At 32.1% G+C, this 21,102-nt stretch overlaps 1 protein-coding gene across 1 annotated transcript; it reads right to left on the bottom strand.

Annotated features, from left to right (window-relative positions):
* Positions 1-8,411: 8,411 nt before the first annotated feature.
* LOC138340448 (uncharacterized) lies at positions 8,412-8,927 on the bottom strand. Its single transcript, XM_069292172.1, has one exon. It carries the CDS (start codon positions 8,925-8,927, stop codon positions 8,412-8,414), a length of 516 nt encoding a protein of 171 aa, XP_069148273.1.
* Between the last annotated feature and the right edge of the window lie 12,175 nt (positions 8,928-21,102).

The raw sequence follows: 21,102 nt of genomic DNA, 5'->3' as shown, positions 1-21,102 counted from the left end.
AGTTTTTAGACAATTTTCATTAAAAATATCATGAGATCCAAATCTCAAATTCAAAAAAAAAAAATGATACACCAAAATGCTTAGGAAGTTAGAAGATCTTTTATCCTTTGACCAAATATTGATCCTATAAATCTATTAACAAAAAAATGTAAATATCTTTTAACAAACTTTTAATTGTAAGAATACTAATATAGTCATTTTGGCTCTCCATTAAATTAAAATCTAATTTATTTAATTAAATATTAATATTTTATTTATATAATTACATAATTTAAATGACAATCATTGCACTTTAAATCTTTAGTTATTTCCTTCTAATAAGTTTCTTATTTATAAATTTGAATTACTTAATTGCATTCTACATAATGAGAAGGAAAATTTCATCTTTTACTAATTAATGTCAAACATTTTATCTTTTAAAAATGTATATCCCGTGTAACTATTAATTTATTTTCAACATTTTTACTCTATTCTATGAGACAACTGAAACATATCAAGGAAGAATTTCAATATTTTTACTCTATTCTATGAGGCAAAAAAAGACATTTTAAGAAAGTTAATCATAAGATAGTGCACCTCCATGTTTGTTTTTGCCAGGGGCGGATTTACGTTGACGGGTGGGGGTCCCACGACACCTAAGGATTCGGAAAAATTGTTGTATATATGCATATATGTATAATATTAAATATATATTACTTTTTCCACCAATTGATTGTACTACTAAATATTCGAATTGGTGAAGGAGAGGGGCGGCCACCAAGACAATACAAGTAGGTTCGAACCTCAGCAACAACATTCATTTTTTTACTTGCTCTTTTTTTTTCTTTTCTTTTTCTTCATTTATTCTTATTTATTTACTATTCTTCATTAATTCAAATTGACTCATTTTCATAATTAATTTTTATTTATTTTTACTTTTTCTTTCCCTAATTATTAATTTATTGATATGAGTGTAACATATTAATATTTTTTTTATCAATTAGTGAATACTGAATTATGAGCGTCAAATAAATATTATTACCAATATATTTAAATAGTAGATTTTAGAAAAACATAAGTTTCAATTTTTTTTTAATTTAAAGGTTCTTTCGATCTCCACCGACGTTTTTGCTAAGTAAGATGAATAGGCGGAAACTAAAATTTTTATTCTTTCCCAACTATATATCTCCAACACATAAAATCAATGGAAGATGAAATATATTATGTTAATATTATTATATGGTTTATACAAGCTCAAATTTTTAATGTGAATTTTTTGTCAAAGTTTCAGCGAATAAGACATCTAATTTTAAAAAATAAAATTGTATTGTTTAGTTATATATGATCACATATATCTAAAAGAAAATATTACTATATGCATATTCGATCGATTTGTTTATAAAAATTAAAAAAAACTATTAATCTAAATTGTAACCCAAAATTAAAGCATCTGGTCCTGTTATCTTAGTTGAACAGTGTAACACCCCCCGACCTTCAAATCATAGATCCGCCTCTGGTTTTTGCTACTTTATTTTGTCTTTTTAAAGAAATATAAAATTTCTGTATCAAAATTATAATCAAGGGAGGACTAAATGCAAAAAAATTCATCAAGTTAACTATACACTACAAACATTTTTTAAAGTTAAATCGCACATTGCCCTTTTATTAATAAGTTTGTATACTAAAAACGTTATCATTTTACCTTTCATATTTTTATTGTAACTCAAATATTATTTTTCAAAAAATAATTTGATTTTTTAATAGTTCATATTCATCATTATGAAGTAAACGTGCAACACACGTGCCCATATACTGGTGTGTGTGTGTGTGTGTGTGTGTGTGTATATATATATATATATATATATATATATATATATATATATATATATATATTATACTAGGATTTTTTATGAAGAAACTTTTAGGATTTGGAGATGAAGAAATTTTTGTATGGTTGGACACACCAACAACATATTAGACACATGGAGCTAGCTGGGGAGCAAGCATGATTATCGTATATTTTATATGATATTTTTTGTGAGAGAAAAATATTCCTTCTGTCACGACTCCATTTGAAACTCTATAAATGAGAAAGGTGTATTTCATCGTGTATTTGGCGTCAAGGAGTGTGATCTTATAAACAAAATATTAAGGAAAAGGAGGTTTACCTATATTAGTTGGTGCTTTATGTGCATGAGTGAGAGTGGACATGTATGTCATCTACTTTTTAATTCTACAGTTGCTAATAGGCTATGGAGGGTTGCTCTTAACTTGTTTAAGATGTAATGGGTAACCCCGGACACAGTTAACAAGGCTATAAAAAGTTGGACTCACATAAAAAGGAATTAAGAAGGTAAAAGAGGCACGAACATTAGCAACTCTGTGGTTATTTAGAAAGAGAGAAATAGAATGGATTATGAAGGAGTGGAGAAAATGTTTTAAAATTGCAAAGTAGTTTTCTCTCTAGTTTACTTTTTCTGTAATTTTGAAGTCCCTATCTCTATAATGACTGGATCTCTTTCAGTGAGAATCATATTCTGGTGTAGTTTCCCTCACTTGTTAATAAGAAGGTTGACCTTACTAAAAAGAGAAACAATTGATAGTACGTCGTCATGTGATAAAGAAAGTAGATGGAGTGATTTGTCTCAAAAATTGATAACATGCTTAAAATCCACTTGATAGTATGCTTCTTGAGTCCATTAAGAATATAGGAATGGGTGAAGAATGTGCTATGTCCATTGTTCAGGAAAGCGAGAGCTTCATCTCTTTAAGTTATATGATCTAGTTAAGGTACGAAGATTTGAAGAAACAGTGAAGAGAAGGAACACTTCAGAGGCAGAAGAACTAGAAGAAAGACTTAGTGTTTTGTATGTTTTTAGGGAAATTCGAGAATGAGTTGGGTTATATGTCTAGGCTTGGTTGAATTTTTCTACTAGCTAAGACATTATGGAATCCATAAGGCTTTTCACAATCAAATTAGAATGAGTAAATTCCGGTTTCGAGCTTGACGTGAAGGTCAATTTTGGACGTTAAAAGTCAAAGATATGTTGCAAAATGTGGACTTTTTTGTAGGTTTCTGAGTCTCTAATTCCATGCAAGTGACTAGAGTGGGCATTATGCCACTATAGTAGAACATATGTGCAAGATCTATAGCGGGTGTATCCACTATGTGATGCTAGTATTGCATGTCGGGCTGCTATAGTGGGGTAAATCAGGGTCCTATACGAATTTTTTTTAAAAGCTCTTATTTTCTCCAATTCCGTTCTTGGGAGAAGGGAGGCCGATTTAGGAAAGTTCCAAGCCGTTACTCCACCAAATTCTTCTAGAAAGGCAAGTTCTTCACTCCCCCTCCAATATTATCCTTAAGCCTTATATTCTAAGGTATTACACTTTGGGTGGGGGGGGGGGGGTAGGGTAGGGTTTTGAATTTAATTGATCGGGGGAAATACCCTTATTGGGTAGAATGATTCATAAATTAGCCTAGGGTTTATGATTTCGTTATAATTAATATATTAATAGGCCATTATTGATTGAGTTTTGCTTTTTCAATATTGTTTAGACAAAGAACAAGCCAAAACACTTTAAAAAGGGGAAATCTAAGTTAATTTAGTGTTTTCAAGACTTAATTCGAGATAGATCATGGTTTTGTATTTTTCAGTTATTTATGTATGCATGTTTACTTCTTTACATATCCATTTGTGCAATACATATTGGAAAAACTTGTGGAGGAATATTAAACGACATCACGTTGATAATCTCATGCAATGAACCTGTTTATTTTACTTGTTTATCCATATATGATTGTTCATTGTGCTTGTCATTGTCCTTGATGTTCCGATTACGAGTTGAATCGGGTACCATGCTAGTATGGGAATACTAATGGTTGGATTGGGTACCACACTTTAAAACGAATACTAAAATTAGTTGGTTCAATTACTAAGCTGATACACTAAAAATTTGTGTGTGGGTTCCATGAGAGGAACATGTATGTGCAATTTTGATCATGTAGGACGTTATTATGCATTGGTGGATTCAAGATATTGTTATTGGGATATGTATGGTATTATGCCTGTTAATATGTGTATGTGTTTGTATGTTTCACTATTTTGTCGTTGTTCGATTGCATTCATATTTTGGAATTGACTCTATGATTCTACTAATACACTCCATTTGTTTGTTAAAAATGCAGTTGCTCTTTTCGTGTGTCACGACCAGAATCTAGACCCCAGACGAGACCGGCGTCGTTGACCTCTCAGAGGTCGCAAACAAGCCTACTTACATCATTCTTACTTTACATATGTTAATTTTACTGGAAAATTTGAACTTTTTGATTCTTTAATCATACATGCTAAACATTCTTAATATTTCGTCATCGTTCATCATCAACCATCTAACATTTAAGAGATAAGCAACTGAAAGAAATAATTCATTAAGTATTAATTGTATATTGGCCAAAATAGCACCAATACAAAGTCTGAACCAAACAGGAAAGAAACGCTAGTGGAACATGCTCCACTAGCTCAACTCTAAGGCTACGCTAGAATGTAAAACAGTAGCATCCTCGAAGCATGAGGACCTACCAAACTCCGGATGAATACTGATAACCGGATAGCTGCAACAACGAACCTGTAGCTCTACCGTCCACCTGTGCCTGCACCTAAAAGTAGATGTTTGTATGGAATTATAACACACTTGTACTAAGTATGGGTATATGCAAGCACACACCAGGGACATGCATGAGGAAGAATAGCTCTTTCATAAAATCATGATGTTTGGAAGTCAAGTCAGTGGACTTGCTAAATTGAGATTGGGAAAGTTATGCCATGAGAGTGACATGCATCATCATAATCATCGTATGGCACACAACACATAACATCTTCATATAGCAGATAACATATAACACATAGTTTCTTTCATATTATTCATTCATATACTATGAGACCTTATTATCATAGACTTAACTAAAGACTTTCCAAAATGAGTGCTCAACATATGGGACCTCAACTAGGGAGCCTTCTTTAGCAAACACAGAGTCTGCTTCATTCATTCATACGTACCTCGTTACAGTTCATTCATGGGCCAGTGTGAACACCAGCTATACCTAAAATATAGTTTAAGACTTTCATCGGGTGTGTTGTGCAATGATCAGGAATAACCTAAAGTCATTACCTGAATCTAGCTCACCTCTTGATTATCCTATCCTAACACCTTCGGTATCGTTCATTTCTTTATATGGCTCATTTGAGGCTGGCCTCATTCATTCATTGGGAACTTTAACTTTAATCGACATAGATCATGTGAGCATCATGAAATCCAGTGTCTCCCCCACACCGAAAAGAGGTGGAATCACCGGCCAAAGCGATTCAATAACATGCTAGCGTATATGGGAATTTAACCCAGCCAGATCCCTATAGTGGCAATATAGGTTTAAAGACTAGGAGATGTATGGAGACCCATACCCAGCAAGCCGGACAGTCTCATGTCATGAGAGTTACGTGAACCTCCGCCCTTCCCGAAAGAAGGCATCACCGCTCATAGCTAGCCTATCGGTGCTCAGTATAAAGTTCCATTACATTCAACTCATACATCATGGAAGTTGGCTTCTAGTATGAGGACATCATAGCTCAATAGATGATTTCTCATCTCATCATTTGTATTAAGTGTTTTAAACTCGATATTTTTCATTAGAGTGTTCATAGAGACTAGTCTCTTCATTATCTTACACTCTCATTGGTGAGTACGTATTGGTAACATTTACTTAGGCTCATTTGAGATTGCTCTCATCATATACATTCGTCTCACATCATGATTGGCACCACATTCTTCATTATTAGCACCTTTAATTTTCATAGTTACTCACCTCTTATTACGTGAGTGTTCATTTCTTCATTTCATAGTTCATCTCATCATATGCCAATGCATTTGGCCATTTAGCGTATCTTACATTCGTACTTAACCCTCATAAGATTCATTATTTCATTATGTACATCTTAGGTTCACTTAATTTTTGAACGTATGTTAGACTTATGTGTCTATACATACAAGCCATGGGGCTTCACTCATAGTTCGTTAAGTGATTCTTACTTTCCTAAGATCATGTATTACAAGACTTATGTATCTTGTATATATACCAAGATCTTGATTTTTGATCAAAGTAGATGACATTATTCTTGAATATTTTACTCACGTATGACTTATGTATCAATACGGAGGTTTGGCTACGGGAACCCAACTCTTGAATCACTTGGATATCATTTATATTTTTCATTGATTTTATTTCTATTATTCATGACTTTAGAACTCTAAATTAAATTCAACATTTTCGTGACATGATTTATTTTCTATTTTAAATAAAATTCCAACTTAAATCTCAACATCTTCATGAAATAATGAATTTTCTATATTAATTAAAATTCCAACTTGAATCTCAACATCTTCATGAAATAATTAATTTTCTATATTAATTAGAATTCTAACTTAAATCTCAACATTTACATGAAAGAAATAAATTTTCTATTTTAAATAGAATTCTAAATTAATTTCCAACATTTACATGAACGAATTAATATTCTATTTTATTTGGAATTCTAATTTAAATCACAATATTCACATGAAGGGATAAATTTTCTATTTTAATTTTTACTATTAATTAACCGAAAGGTTGGGGGTTCGAGCCCCAACAACCCCTTTGATTTTTAGAATTAAGTTTTCTACAATAGGGAGGTTGTGGGTTCGAACCCCCACAACCTCCTTATTTTCTTTTAATTTTCGCCGAAGAGTGGAGGCTATGAGGTTGTGGGTTTGAACCCCCATAGCCCCTCTATTTTTATTTTTATTTTTCGCTGCTAAAGTCCCTGAGGTCGTGGGTTCGATTCCCACGCCTCACATTTTCTTTTCTTCCCATTTCTCCCCTCTCTCGCGCGCACTTGGAGGTCGTGGGTTCGAATCCCACGCCTCCCATTTAATTTACTAAACTAATTCCTTCTCCTCTTCCCCCAGGTCTCGTGTTCGATTCCCCCTAGCCCCCATTTCTTTTTCTCCCTTTTTTTTCTTTTTTTTTCCAGTTTCTTTCACAAGTGAGGTCTTGGGTTCGATTCCCATTGACCTCACTTAATTTATTTTAATTTAAAAACTGAGAATTTGACACTTTTGAAGGGTACAAAAATCTGGAAATTTTCGTCCTTCTCCAACCATTTTTAGGTGCATTTTTTTCATCAGTTTAAATAGCTATAAGATGTTTATTCAATTCACAATACTTCATCAAAATGAACATCACATTGTACACCTATTATACACATAAAATACACAATGAATACACAACTTATACACCCCAAAATAGTGACTAAAACACTGCTCTATATACACCTATACATTAATTTTTCCGGTCATATTTTGATTATCATTATCGTGATTTTCCGCACATAAACACATTCATATTTAATTTAAACACATCATTCATGCAAAAATCTAGCAGCACAACATACCCATCCTACAAATTCGTTAGGGAGCTAAGGACAAGGACATACGAAAGGGAACAACCTTAGTTTCAAGAGTTTAAGAAACGTTCGAAAGAAAGTACTCTTGGAGAAAGAATTCCATGAGAGAAACCCATACCTTAATCAATGGTCAAACTTTGATGTTGCTTCCCGGAAAACTCCTCCAAACCACTCTTAATTCACTTCAACGTACACCTCACTCGATGAACCTCTCTTAGCCTTGACGTGTTGATTACTTTTTTTCTTTTACTTTAAAATTTTATGTGAGTTCTTCAAGCATGAAGAACTGTTGATATTTGGCAGAAATAATGTGAGGAAGGTGGAGAACGTGAGAGAGAGAGAGTTAAGAAGCGTGAGAGAGAGAGAACTATTAGGATTAGGTGACTAATTAAGAATTAGTCAAATAAAATTTAAAATAAATAAATACAAATCTATTTTTATTTATTTATTTATTCATTTAAAACATGAAAGGACCATTATGCCCTTAAATACCTATTTATTCTTATTTATATAAAAAAAATTTTGAATCATTACATTATCCCCCCCTTAGGAACATTCATCCCCGAATGACACTACCATTACACATCATAATGACATTCAGATCATAACTTAATTACTATGTACAATCAGCCAATAGCAACAAAATAAGAAGAGATAAGGAACTATAGTCTTACGAGTAGGAAGTTTAACCTCTTACTAGTGCATACACACCCCACACAGTCAAATACATGAAGGACTAATTAAGGTTACTCACCTGTGACTTCACCAGAAGTGTCTTCCTCTGTACCCCTAGACTTGAGTGCGAAGAATCGTTGCCTCCTTGGAGCCTCTTCACTTGGACCATTAGACTGAACTCTTTCCTTCCCTTGTTCTTGACTTCTCCTAATTGGACAATCCTTCACCATGTGACCTGGTTTGCCACAACTGTAACAAGCGTTAGTGCCCATCATACACTCTCGTTCCATGTAGTTTGCCACACTTCCTACAAGGTGGTCTCTCTTGAGGTGTATCTACTTCATTGTTTCTCTTAACTCTGGACTCAGAATTCTTATCATGAAGACCCTTGGATGAACTTGACTCCCCTTGGTGGGAGAGTCCTTTCTTAAACCTGGGCTTATCCCTGATTTCAGTACTACTCTTCCTTGAAAAATTCTCCTCAGCTTGCCTTGACATGTTCCCTACCCTAGTGTGTATCCTCTTTATGCTTTCCTCCACTTGCTGGACATGGACCATAAGTCTGGAAAGGTTCATGTTGTCATGCAACATAGCTGCCCTACACTCCTCTTCGAGATCCTCAGCAATTCCTGTCAAGAATCTACTCATCTCGTCTCTACTGTTAGACACAAGAAAATTGGCATACCTTGATAGTTTCACAAACTTCAGGGAATACTCTCTGACTGTCATAGATCCTTGTTTAAGGTTGATGAACTCCTCAACCTTGGCCTCCCTCATCTCTCTTGGGAAGAATCTTTCCAGAAATGCTGTCTTGAACAACTCCTATGTGACTGGCACTCCTCCTTGGACACGACTATCTTGCCACATCTTGCACCAAGTCTGTGCAACATCCTTGAGTTGGTAGGAAGCCAGCTCAGCCTTCTCAATATCAGTGGCCCCCATGGCCACCAGGATCTTATGCACCTCGTCTATAAACTCTTGAGGATCCTCTGAAGTCTTAGCCCCTGTAAATAAAGGAGGATTCATCCTCGTGAAATCTCGCAGTCTGTCAGCTATGCTGCGAACCGGTGGATTTTCCAACTGAACATTCTGCCGGTTGACTTGGGCAGTCATAGCCTGAGCCTGCATCATGATGGCCTGTGCCATCTGGGCTAGAGATGCCCTCACCTCAGCATCAGTCAATCTAGCTGGGTTAACTGGCATGACCACTCCTTTTGCTGGAGCTTGGGGTGGATTTTGATTACCCCTAGCTGCTGCTGTTCCCGTCCTCAGACCCTTAGTTCTCCAAGTGTTCATTCTCTGAAAACAACAAGGATTGATGTTAGACACGTTCATAACACCAAGAATTCAAACATTAGGAAAAGCACGATAAGATCAGAAGAAGGGAAATTTTTCCTACGCATCATGCAGTCTCTAATCCAGGATAGTGGTGCACTTCACTACCATGACTTAGAAACTACTTAATGTGATTGATGTGAACTCATTATTCTAGGAATTTAACCTAGCGCTCTGATACCAACTTTGTCACGACCGGAATCTAGACCCCAGATGAGACTAGCGTCGTTGACCTCTCAGAGGTCGCAAACAAGCCTACTTACGTCATTCTTACTTTACATATGTTAATTTTAGCGGAAAATTTGAACATTTTGATTCCTTAATCATACATGCTAAACATTCTAAATATTTCGTAATCGTTCATCATCAACCATCTAACATTTAAGAGATAAGCAACTGAAAGAAATAATTCATTAAGTATTAATTGTATATCGGCCAAAATAGCACCAATACAAAGTCTGAACCAAACAGGAAAGAAATGCTAGTGGAACATGCTCCACTAGCTCAACTCTAAAACTATGATAGAATGTAAAACAGTAGCATCCTCGAAGCATGAGGACCTACCAAACTCTGGATGAATGCTGACGTCCGGATAGCTGCAACAACGAACCTGTAGCTCTACCGTCCACCTGTGCCTGCACCTAAAGTAGATGTTTTTATGGAATTAGAACACACTTGTACTAAGTATGGGTATATGCAAGCACACACCAGGGACATGCATGAGGAATAATAGCTCTTTCCTAACAACATGATGTTTGGAAGTCAAGTCAGTGGACTTGCTAAATTGAGATTGGGAAAGTTATGCCATGAGAGTGACATGCATCATTATAATCATCGTATGACACACAACACATAACATCTTCATATAGCAGATAACATATAACACATAGTTTCTTTCATATTATTCATTCATATACTATGAGACCTTATTATCATAGACTTAACTTAAGACTTTCCAAAATGAGGGCTCAACATATGGGACCTCAACTAGGGAGCCTTCTTTAGAAAACATAGAGTCTGCTTCATTCATTCATACATACCTCGTTTAAGTTCATTCATAGGCCAGTGTGAACACCAGCTATACCTAGGATGTAGTTTAAGACTTTCATCGGGTTTGCTATGCAATGATCAGGAATAACCTAATGTCATTACCTGAACCTAGCTCACCTCTTGATTATCTTATCCTAACACCTTCGGTATCGTTCAATTCTTTGTATGATTCATTTGAGGCTGGCCTCATTCATTCATTGGGAACTTTAACTTTAACCGACATAGATCATGTGAGCATCATGAAATCCAGTGTCTCCCCCACACAGAAAAGAGGTGGAATCACCGGCCAAAGCGATTCAATAACATGCTAGCGTATATGGGAATTTAACCCCGCCAGATCCCTATAGTGGCAATATAGGTTTAAAGACTAGGAGATGTATGGAGACCCATACCTGGCAAGCCGGACAGTCTCATGTCATGAGAGTTACGTGAACCTCCCGCCTTCCCGAAAGAAGGCATCACCGCTCATATCTAGCCTATCGGTGCTCAGTATAAAGTTCCATTAAATTTAACTCATACATCATGGAAGTTGGCTTCTAGTATGAGGACATCATAGCTCAATAGATGATTTCTCATCTCATCATTTGTATTAAGTGTTTTAAACTTAATATTTTTCATTAGAGTGTTCATAAAGACTGGTCTCTTCATTATCTTACACTCTCATTGGTGAGTACGTATTGGTAACATTTACTTAGGCTCATTAGAGATTTCTCTCACCATATACATTCGTCTCACATCATGATTGTCACCATATTCTTCATTATTAGCACCTTTATTTTTCATAGTTACTCACCTCTTATTACGTGAGTGTTCATTTCTTCATTTCATAGTTCATCTCATCATATGCCAATGCACTTGGCCATTTAGCGTATCTTACATTCGTACTTAACCCTCATAAGATTCATTATTTCATTACGTACATCTTAGGTTCACTTACTTTTTGAACGTATATTAGACTTATGTGTCTATACATACAAGCCATGGGGCTTCATTCATAGTTCGTTAAGTGATTCTTACTTTCTTAAGATCATGTATTACAAGACTTATGTATCTTGTATATATACCAAGATCTTGATTTTTGATCAAAGTAGATGACATTATTCTTGAATATTTTACTCACGTATGACTTATGTATCAATACGGAGGTTTGGCTACGGGAACCCGACTCTTGAATCACTTGGATATCATTTATATTTTTGATGATTTTGTTTCTAATATTCATAACTTTAGAACTCTAAATTAAATTTCAACATTTTTGTGACATGATTTATTTTCTATTTTAAATAAAATTCCAACATAAATCTCAACATCTTCATGAAATAATGAATTTTCTATATTAATTAAAATTCCAACTTAAATCTCAACATCTTCATGAAATAATGAATTTTCTATATTAATTAGAATTCTAACATAAATCTCAACATTTACATGAAAGAAATAAATTTTCTATTTTAAATACAATTCTAAATTAAATTCCAACATATACATGAGAATTAATATTCTATTTTATTTGGAATTCTAATTTAAATCACAATATTCACATGAAGGGATAAATTTTCTATTTTAATTTTTACAATTAATTAACCGAAAGGTTGGGGGTTCGAGCCCCAACAACCCCTTTGATTTTTAGAATTAAGTTTACTACAATAGGGAGGTTGTGGGTTCGAACCCCCACAACCCCCTTATTTTCTTTTAATTTTCGCCGAAGAGAGGAAGCTATGAGGTGGTGGGTTCGTACCCCCACAACTCCTCTATTTTTATTTTTATTTTTCGCTACTAAAGTCCGTAAGGTCGTGGGTTCGATTCCCACGCCTCACATTTTCTTTTCTTCCCATTTTCCCCTCTCTCTCTCGCGCACTTCGAGGTCGTGGGTTCGAATCCGACACCTCCCATTTAATTTACTGAATTAACTCCTTCTCCTCTTCCCCCAGGTCTCGTGTTCGATTCCCCCCAGCCCCCATTTCTTTTTCTCCCTTATTTTCCCCAACGAACCAGAAGCTAAGGGGTTCGATTCCCCTTAGCCCCTTACCTTTTTTTTTCTTTTTTTTTTTCAGTTTCTTTCACAAGTGAGGTCTTGGGTGCGATTCCCATTGACCTCACTTAATTTATTTTAATTTAAAAACTCAGAATTTGACACTTTTGAAGGGTTCAAAAATCTTGAAATTTTTGTCCTTCTCCAACCATTTTTAGGTGCATTTTTTTCATCTGTTTAAATAGCTATAAGATGTTTATTCAATTCACAATACTTCATCATAATGAACATCACATTGTACACCCATTATACACATAAAATACACAATGAATACCCAACTTATACACCCTAAAACAGTGACTAAAACACTGCTCTATATACACCTATACATTAATTTTTCCGGTCATATTTTGATGATCATTATCGTGATTTTCTGCATATAAACATATTCATATTTAATTTAAACACATCATTCATGCAAAAATCTAGCAGCACAACATACCCATCCTACAAATTCGTTAGGGAGCTAAGGACAAGGACATACGAAGAGGAACAACCTTAGTTTCAAGAGTTTAAGAAACGTTCGAAAGAAAGTACTCTTGGAGAAAGAATTCCATGAGAGAAACCCATACCTTAATCGAAGTTCAAATTTTGATGTTGCTGCCCGGAAAACTCCTCCAAACCACTCCCAATTCACTTCAACGTACACCTCACTCGACGAACCTCTCTTAGCCTTGACGTGTTGATTACTTTTTTCTTTTACTTTAAAATTTTATGTGAGTTCTTCAAGCATGAAGAACTGTTGATATTTGGCAGAAATAATGTGAGGAAGGTGGAGAACGTGAGAGAGAGAGTTAAGAAGCGTGAGAGAGAGAGAACTATTAGGATTAGGTGACTAATTCAAGAATTAGTCAAATAAAATTTAAAATAAATAAATACAAATCTGTTTTTATTTATTTATTTATTTATTCATTTAAAACGTGAAAGGACCATTATGCCCTTAAATACCTATTTATTCTTATTTATATAAAAAAAAATGAATCGTTACATTATCCCCCCGTAGGAACATTCATCCCCGAATGACATTACCATTACACATCATAATGTCATTCAGATCATAACTTAATTACTATGTACAATCAGCCAATAGCAACAAAATACGAAGAGATAAGGAACTATAATCTTACGAGTAGGGTAATAGATTCTCCCATTAAAGGATAGTGTGAGTGCCACACAGATCGGTCTGCATCGTGACAATGTTGACATTGAAGGTGATACTTGTTAAAAATATTTTATTTCTTTCTTTGAATGCTCCAATAGTTGATTTTTAGATAGATCTATTGAATGAGCGAAAGGGAGAAAACGCTAATTTGATATTTTTTTTTCTATTGATAGGGATCCCCATAATATGTTTGATTGTGATCTTGAAATTAAGAGTGATTTTTCATGTGAAGAAACCTTCAATGAAGTTATTTTGTGTGACATCTTTTTTACTATTTATATACATATGAAGAAACTTTGAATACAGTTTTTTTTGTGCGACAACTTTTTTACTATTTGTATACATATGAAGATACTCAGGCTTGTGTTGAGAGTGCATCTTATGTTGGTAGGAGCTAAAATGGTGTAAACGGTTGTTAATTTTTTAACCGATTGTACATTATTTCTTTCGATTGTACTGACACCTTAGAAGTGTGTGACTTGGATACTTAAACCAAGTGAAAGCAATTTTATCTAAATAGAGGATCACTTGTACTTTATGTTTCCTGAAACCATATGATATTGCCTACTTGGTAGTTCGACATTTATGAAACCTTTTTTTATGTTCATGATTGTGTTCGGACCAACTTGCACACACTTCGACTCCCATCATCAATAGGTACCTGACAACCTTGTTCCCAATATGACTAGAATAGATAGAAAGAAATCACTTAGTATTTTGACATTGACACTTGTTTTGGTTCTTTAATTGAAGGTTTTAGATTTTTGTAGCTATTATTGTGAATTGATTTCTTTTATTTGTGTATTTCTTATATCTTTGCTTTGTTGTTTATAAGTTTATGTGCCCTTCCTATCTTGAATTACATTAATGTATCTCATAAAATTAGTCAGAATGTACAAGTTAATTCGAAAGTCGCCCAAATGATTTCAAAGGTACACATTTGTGCCAAATAAAAATAAAGGGAAAAAAATACTAGCAGAATAATGCTCATCCTTAGGTTTTCTGTTTTGAAACACAGAGAACTAGTCTATGAAACCTAAGCATTATTAGTGTGAGTTTCCTCTCCTATTTCTACATATATGATATTTGGTTTAGATAGGAGAAAAAGGATTAATAATCGGATTTTTACTTACATCTTAAACTTATGGGTTTTGGCAGAATAGACAAAAGTTATAAAAGCAAAACAAAACAACAATATACGCATACAGTAAAATAATAGCAAAAGAAAAAACTAGATACCCAAAGTACTGACATTTTTTATCATCTACATTGGAGAGTTAATCACACAAAGTACTAACCTTTTTGATCATCTATATTCATTGAAATTGATCCTTCACTTTCTACTACTTTTTCTGATGAAACATTAAGCAAGCAAACAACAAATAGACAATTAAAAAGAGCAACAAAGTAGACACTCAACTGTTATTTCAAACTAACAATTATAACAAAAAAATAATTAAGAAATAGCAACAAAGTAAATACCAAGTGTGATTCTTAACGTGTAATGACTAACATAATTTAAAAAATAGCAATAATAAATATCCATGTGTTATATCAAAACTAAAAAGGACTAACAACTTAGAAATCGATTCCTCAGGAAGAAGATTGAAAAAATTAAAAATTTACATAGTCAATTAATTAAGATACTAACACAAAGAATTAACCTCTTTGATTCTTCTACAATCGCTAAAATTATACCTTTTCCTTGTTCTTCTTCTTCTTTTCTTGTTGTTGTTGTTGTTGTGACAAAATGGATCAAGGGATTGTGATTATAGTAAAAAGATATTTTCACAAATATATATAGTATGTTTTTTTTAACTGTAATGTAATAAATGTTGTTTACCACAAGGTAAAAATGAGTAATAAGTTTAGCTAAAATCCAATATAGTGGTCTTTAAGCTATGAATTGACTGTAAATTTTGAATTGAAAATTGTGATTTTTGATGCTTTTTATGGAAATGTATTTAACTTGAGAAAAAAAGGAAATTCTACGAGTGAAAGTATTTTAAGACTAGATATATCATATATTTATATAAAAGAGAATCCTAGGCACGCCTACATGATATCACCATAAACAATAATTTCCTTTTAAATTTATTTATATGCAAAACTAGCATTCTTCTTTCATAATATGATGCGACTTCGATTAAAATTGTGATTTTAATGAAAAATTGCGACTTTTATAAAAAAATTGTGACTTTTCAAAAAGTAGCGACTTTAATGATTGCGATTTTTATGAAAAGTTGTGACTTTTAAACAAATATATAACTTTAATGAAAAGTTGTGATTTTATGAAAAGTTGTGATTTTTATGATGGATTGTGAACTACCTTAAGGATTGCAACTTTTCCAAATCGTTGTAACTTTTTTGAAAAGACACAATAAACATTTGGTCACACTACCTTTGTTGTCTCTAAATAGAGGGATTTCCTCTCATTTTAAAACAACAAAAATTTTGATCTCCTACTTTTACTTCCACAAACCATAATTTTGTTTTAATTTATTCATTTCCAAAACTAGCCTTCCATTTTCATGAAAATTGTGACTTTTACAAAGATTTGCGACTTTTAAATAAAAAATTACACTTTTTTGAAAAGGTGTGACTTTTAAGAAGAGTTACGACTTTTATGAAAAATTGTGACTTTTATGAAAGGTCGTGACCTTTTCGAAGGGTTGTAACTTTTCCAAAGAGTTGTGACCTTTCCGATAAGGCAAAATTAGCATTTTTGCACACTATTATTTGTAGTTTTCCCCGTTGTAGGGTAGTCGAATTCAATACATTAATTAAGTTTATTATGAAGTTTGTTTCATTCCTCAAAGTTTTCATCCTCCTATTTGATGGGGCTTAATTTTTACTATAAGTCAAGCGATTCATGTAATTATGACAATTCTTTTTGCTATTTTGGTGACTTTGTTTTAACTCTCTTAAAAGTTTGAGTAAAGATAGATGATTGAAAATTGATCTTCTCTTTTGTCCTTTTCTACATCTCTCATTCCACAACTCATAATGTTGTTGAAATGGTTGAATTCATTACATTTATTTATTTTAGTAAACAAATTCATTTTTGCCACTATTAGCTGTAGGTTTTTTTTGTTGTAGAGGAGTCAAATTCAAATACATTAATTAAGCTTATTGTGAACTGTGTTTTATTCCTCATATTTTATTAAGCTTAATAGTTTAATGTAAATCATAGTGATTCATGCATCTATTGCAATTTCTATTTGCTATTTTGGTGGCTTTTTCTTAACTCTATTAAAAAATCAAGCGAGGATGATTGAATAATTATCTTCACTTTTTCCTTTTCTATAGTTTTTCATATAGTTTTTATAAAAATTGTTTGTGAGTTGTACTATATTTGATAGCACACAACAACAAATATGTGATAACTAACACGGAAATAATGATAAAGTTTGTTAAAAGAACAAAACATATTGCTCTCTAGCTTGCCATAATTAGTATATTATTTTGATTGTCTTTTCTTAGGTACAAATGATTTGTATATTATTGCAATCTTTCTAGAATATTAGTATAGACACAATTATACCACCTCTTTTGTTGCAGGTTAAGTAATTTGTCATATTTTGTTCGTCTCTTCTATTAGGACATAATAAGAGATCAATTTTTCTTGAAAGTAAAAAATATCGAAAACAAACTATAACAAAAATATTTTTTTCATCGACAACAAATATGCGCATTAACGAAGAGTGCAAGATCCTTAAGCAACATTAATTAATTGTCATTAAATTCAATTGTTGCTCTAAATTACTTTAGGGACAATTATAGAGAGTACCAGTTGTCTCTTAAAATATGTATTTAGCGTCAATTAAGTTATCAATTGTCGTTAAAGATCATTTTTACTTTAGTGATAACTCTTTATTTTGAAAAAAGTTTTCTGTATTTTTATAAAGAAGTAACAAATCTTTCTTTTGGATTATTTCAATTAAAATTTTGAATAGTAAACTTTGATACATCCCAATACACTATTTTTTTGAAAAATATGTTAAGCAACATGTCGTTTTTCCTTGATTTCTAAGAAAGTGAGGTTGTCTTTATTATGATTTATGGATATTCGTGAGTTCTAGTACTCACAAAATTATGTTGTGAGATTTTAATATGTTATGTGTCAAAATTTTATTTATAATAATTAATTGTGAATAGTTTCATTCAAATGTCATCTACTGCTTGATTAATAATTAAATTAATTCTTTGTAACTGTATTCTATAACCATAACAATAAGTCAATAACTATGGTTCAATTTCAAATAAGTTAGGGTTGGTAATATGAAACCTAAGCAATATTAATAACCCTTCTGATGCATGAGTAAAACATTTATGATACTAATAATTTTAGGGTCATTTTAAAAATATACATGATACGCCTTACTACAATATGTAGATTGATGGAGGTTCATAACAAAGGATTTGAAGGTCTTCCATTTGATTTTGCTTAAATATATTCTTGTATATATATATAAAAAAAAGAACCCTAGACACGCCTACATAGTGCCACCATAAACCAACATTCCCTTTAAATTTATTTATTTCCTAAATTATCCCTCCCCTTTTATAACAAGTTATTAATTTTATGAAAAAGTTGTGACATTTCAGAAAAGTTGTGACTTTTATGAAGAGTTGCGACTTTTATGAAAATTGTGACTTTCATGAGATGTTGTGACTTTTATGAAGGGTTGTAACTTTTTCAACACAAATAAACATTTGTTCATACTATCTTTATTTTCTATAAATAGAGGAGCTTTGTGCAACTATAATTTGTAGGGTTTTTTTTCCTTCAATAGGGTCGTCAAATTCAAATATATTAGTTTTACGAAGTTTGTTTCATTCTTGAAAGTTTTCATGGAGTTTAATCTTTACTATAATTCATAGTGATTCATGTAACTATGACAAAATTTTTTCCTATTTTGGTGACCTTTTTAGAACTTTTTTAAAGTTTTAGCAAGGATGATTGAAAATTGATCTTCTCTTTTGTCGCTTTCTAAATATTTCTTCATATAAACAAAGAGAGCTGATTTCAATACCAATGTGATCCGCTGCTAAAATGGTTTAATTCATTACATTTGTTTCTATAGTAAACAATTCTTTTATTTCTTCTATTATTATTTGATGGTTTAATCCAATTCAAATACATTAATTAAGTTTCTTATAAAGTGTGTTTCATTTCTCAAAGTTTTCTTCCTCCTATTTCATTAATCTTAATTTTTTTTTACTATAAATCATTGTGAGTCATGTATCTATTTCAACTTCTTTTTGCAATTTTGATGATTTCTTGAATTATGTTCAAAATTCCAGTGAGGATAATTGAAAATTTGTCTTCTCTTTTGCCCCTTTTTACAAGTTTTCTTTATATACTTTTAGGTAAAATTGTTTAATGGAATGTGTGGTATTTGATAGCATACACCAACAAATATTTGATAACTAATATAGAACCAATGATGAAGTTTTGTTAAAAAAACCAAAAAGATTTCTCTCTTGCTTGCCATAGTTGATATATTATTCTATTTGTTTTTTCTTTGGTACAAACATTTTGTATACCATTGCACTATTCGTAGAATATCTGTATAGAGACAATTAGTCCACATCTTTTATTGTAAGTTAACTAATTTATCATATTTCTTTTTCTCTCTTTTTTGGGCATATAAGCGATCAAGTTTTTGTGAAACTAACAAATGTCCAAAATAAACTATGATAAAAATATATTTTTTTAATCGGCAATAAATGTGCACATTCACGAAGAGGGGCCATAGACTTTACCAACATTAATTAACTTTAATTGAATTCAATGTTTCTATAGACTTTAGGGACATTTATATAGAGTATCAATTGCCTCTGAAATACATATGTAACGATAATTAAGCTATTAATTATCGTTAAAAACTATTTTTCTGTAGTGATAACCCATTTTAATTTTTATTGGTAAAGAAGTAATAAATCTTTCTTGTGGCTTCTTTCAATTAAATTTGTGAACCGTAAATTTGGAAATAACCTGAAAGACTGTATTTTTAAAAAATATAATAAGCAACATGCCTTTTTCTTTTTCATTGTTAGAAAAGTAAGGTCACTTTTATTATATTTTTTTTTTGATATTTGTGAGTTCAAGAGCTCAAATAATTATGTTGTGAGATTTTTATATGTTATATGTCAAAATTTTTGTTTAGTACATTCCATTGTGAATATTCAGATGTCACCTACTGCTTGGTTGGTAATTGCATTAATTTTTTGTAACTCCATACTATAATCATAACATTAACTATCACTTAATCTAACAAAAGTTGAGGCCGGTGATACGAAGCCTTAAAAAATGGTACTGACTATTTTGAGACAATGACAAAAAATATTTATGATAATAACAATTTTAGGGTTATTTTTAGCATATACTCAATATGGAATAAACATGATAAAAAAGAGATTGATGGAGGTTAATAAGAAAGGAGTCCAACGTCGTCCATTTGAGTTTAGGTAATTATGATTTTGTATGGACGTGATGTTCAACTTTACTTGGAGTGTTGTTGTTCAACGTTTTTTAGTCTCTTTTTTATCATCTAATCTTGCTCTTTATACTTTGTTCATATTTAAAAATTTCATTTCATCTATTTCCAGGGAGATTTTCGTACACTTATTTTGATATTTAAAATCTATCTATGACTCATAGTATTTGTAAAACAAAAACAAAAATTAAAAAAATAGTGCTTTAAGATATCATAAGAACAGTTCACCTTAAGATAAAATATTCTTGAAAATATAGTGTATACATCAAAAATTCGAATATTACTGAATGATCATATATAAACTTAATAAAATAGTTTAATCTCGTGCGAAACACGAGTAATTTACCTAGTATATATTTAACGGAGAATCCTAGGCCTGCCTACGTGGCACCACCACAAATTCGAATATTCCTTTAAATTATTCTAGTTCCAAAATTATCCTTCCTTTTTTCATGAACAGATATGACTTTTATGAAAAGTTGCAACTTTAGTGAAGAGTTGTGACTTTTATCAAAATTTGTGACTTTTATGAAAAGTTGTATCTTTAATGAAAAGTTGCGACTTTTATAAAAAGTTGTGAATTTAATGAAAAATTACAACTTTAATGAAGAGTTGCGACTTTATGAAAAATTGTAATTTTTATGAAAGGTTGTAAGCTTTGCAAAGAGTTACAACTTTTCCAAATAGTTGTAACTTTTTGGATAAGTCACAATAAATATTTGTTTACAATATCCTTTGTTTTCTATTTATAGAGGAATTTTCTCTCATTTTAAAAAAACAAAAAATTTGATTTTCTTCTTCTACTTCCACAAGATTAAATATTTGTGTATTTTGATCCTATTGAGTGACTTACTAAGACAACTTTTTTTG

Source organism: Solanum lycopersicum, chromosome 12 (assembly GCF_036512215.1).
Source record: "Solanum lycopersicum chromosome 12, SLM_r2.1".
Classification (NCBI taxonomy): domain Eukaryota; kingdom Viridiplantae; phylum Streptophyta; class Magnoliopsida; order Solanales; family Solanaceae; genus Solanum; species Solanum lycopersicum.
The sequence above is the reverse complement of the archived record's forward strand: the minus strand, read 5'-3'. Positions and strand labels throughout refer to the sequence as shown.

Bases quoted from the DNA above. Each gene is read 5' to 3' on its own strand.
- LOC138340448 (XM_069292172.1), bottom strand. From the start codon at position 8,927: ATGAGGGAGGCCAAGGTTGAGGAGTTCATCAACCTTAAACAAGGATCT.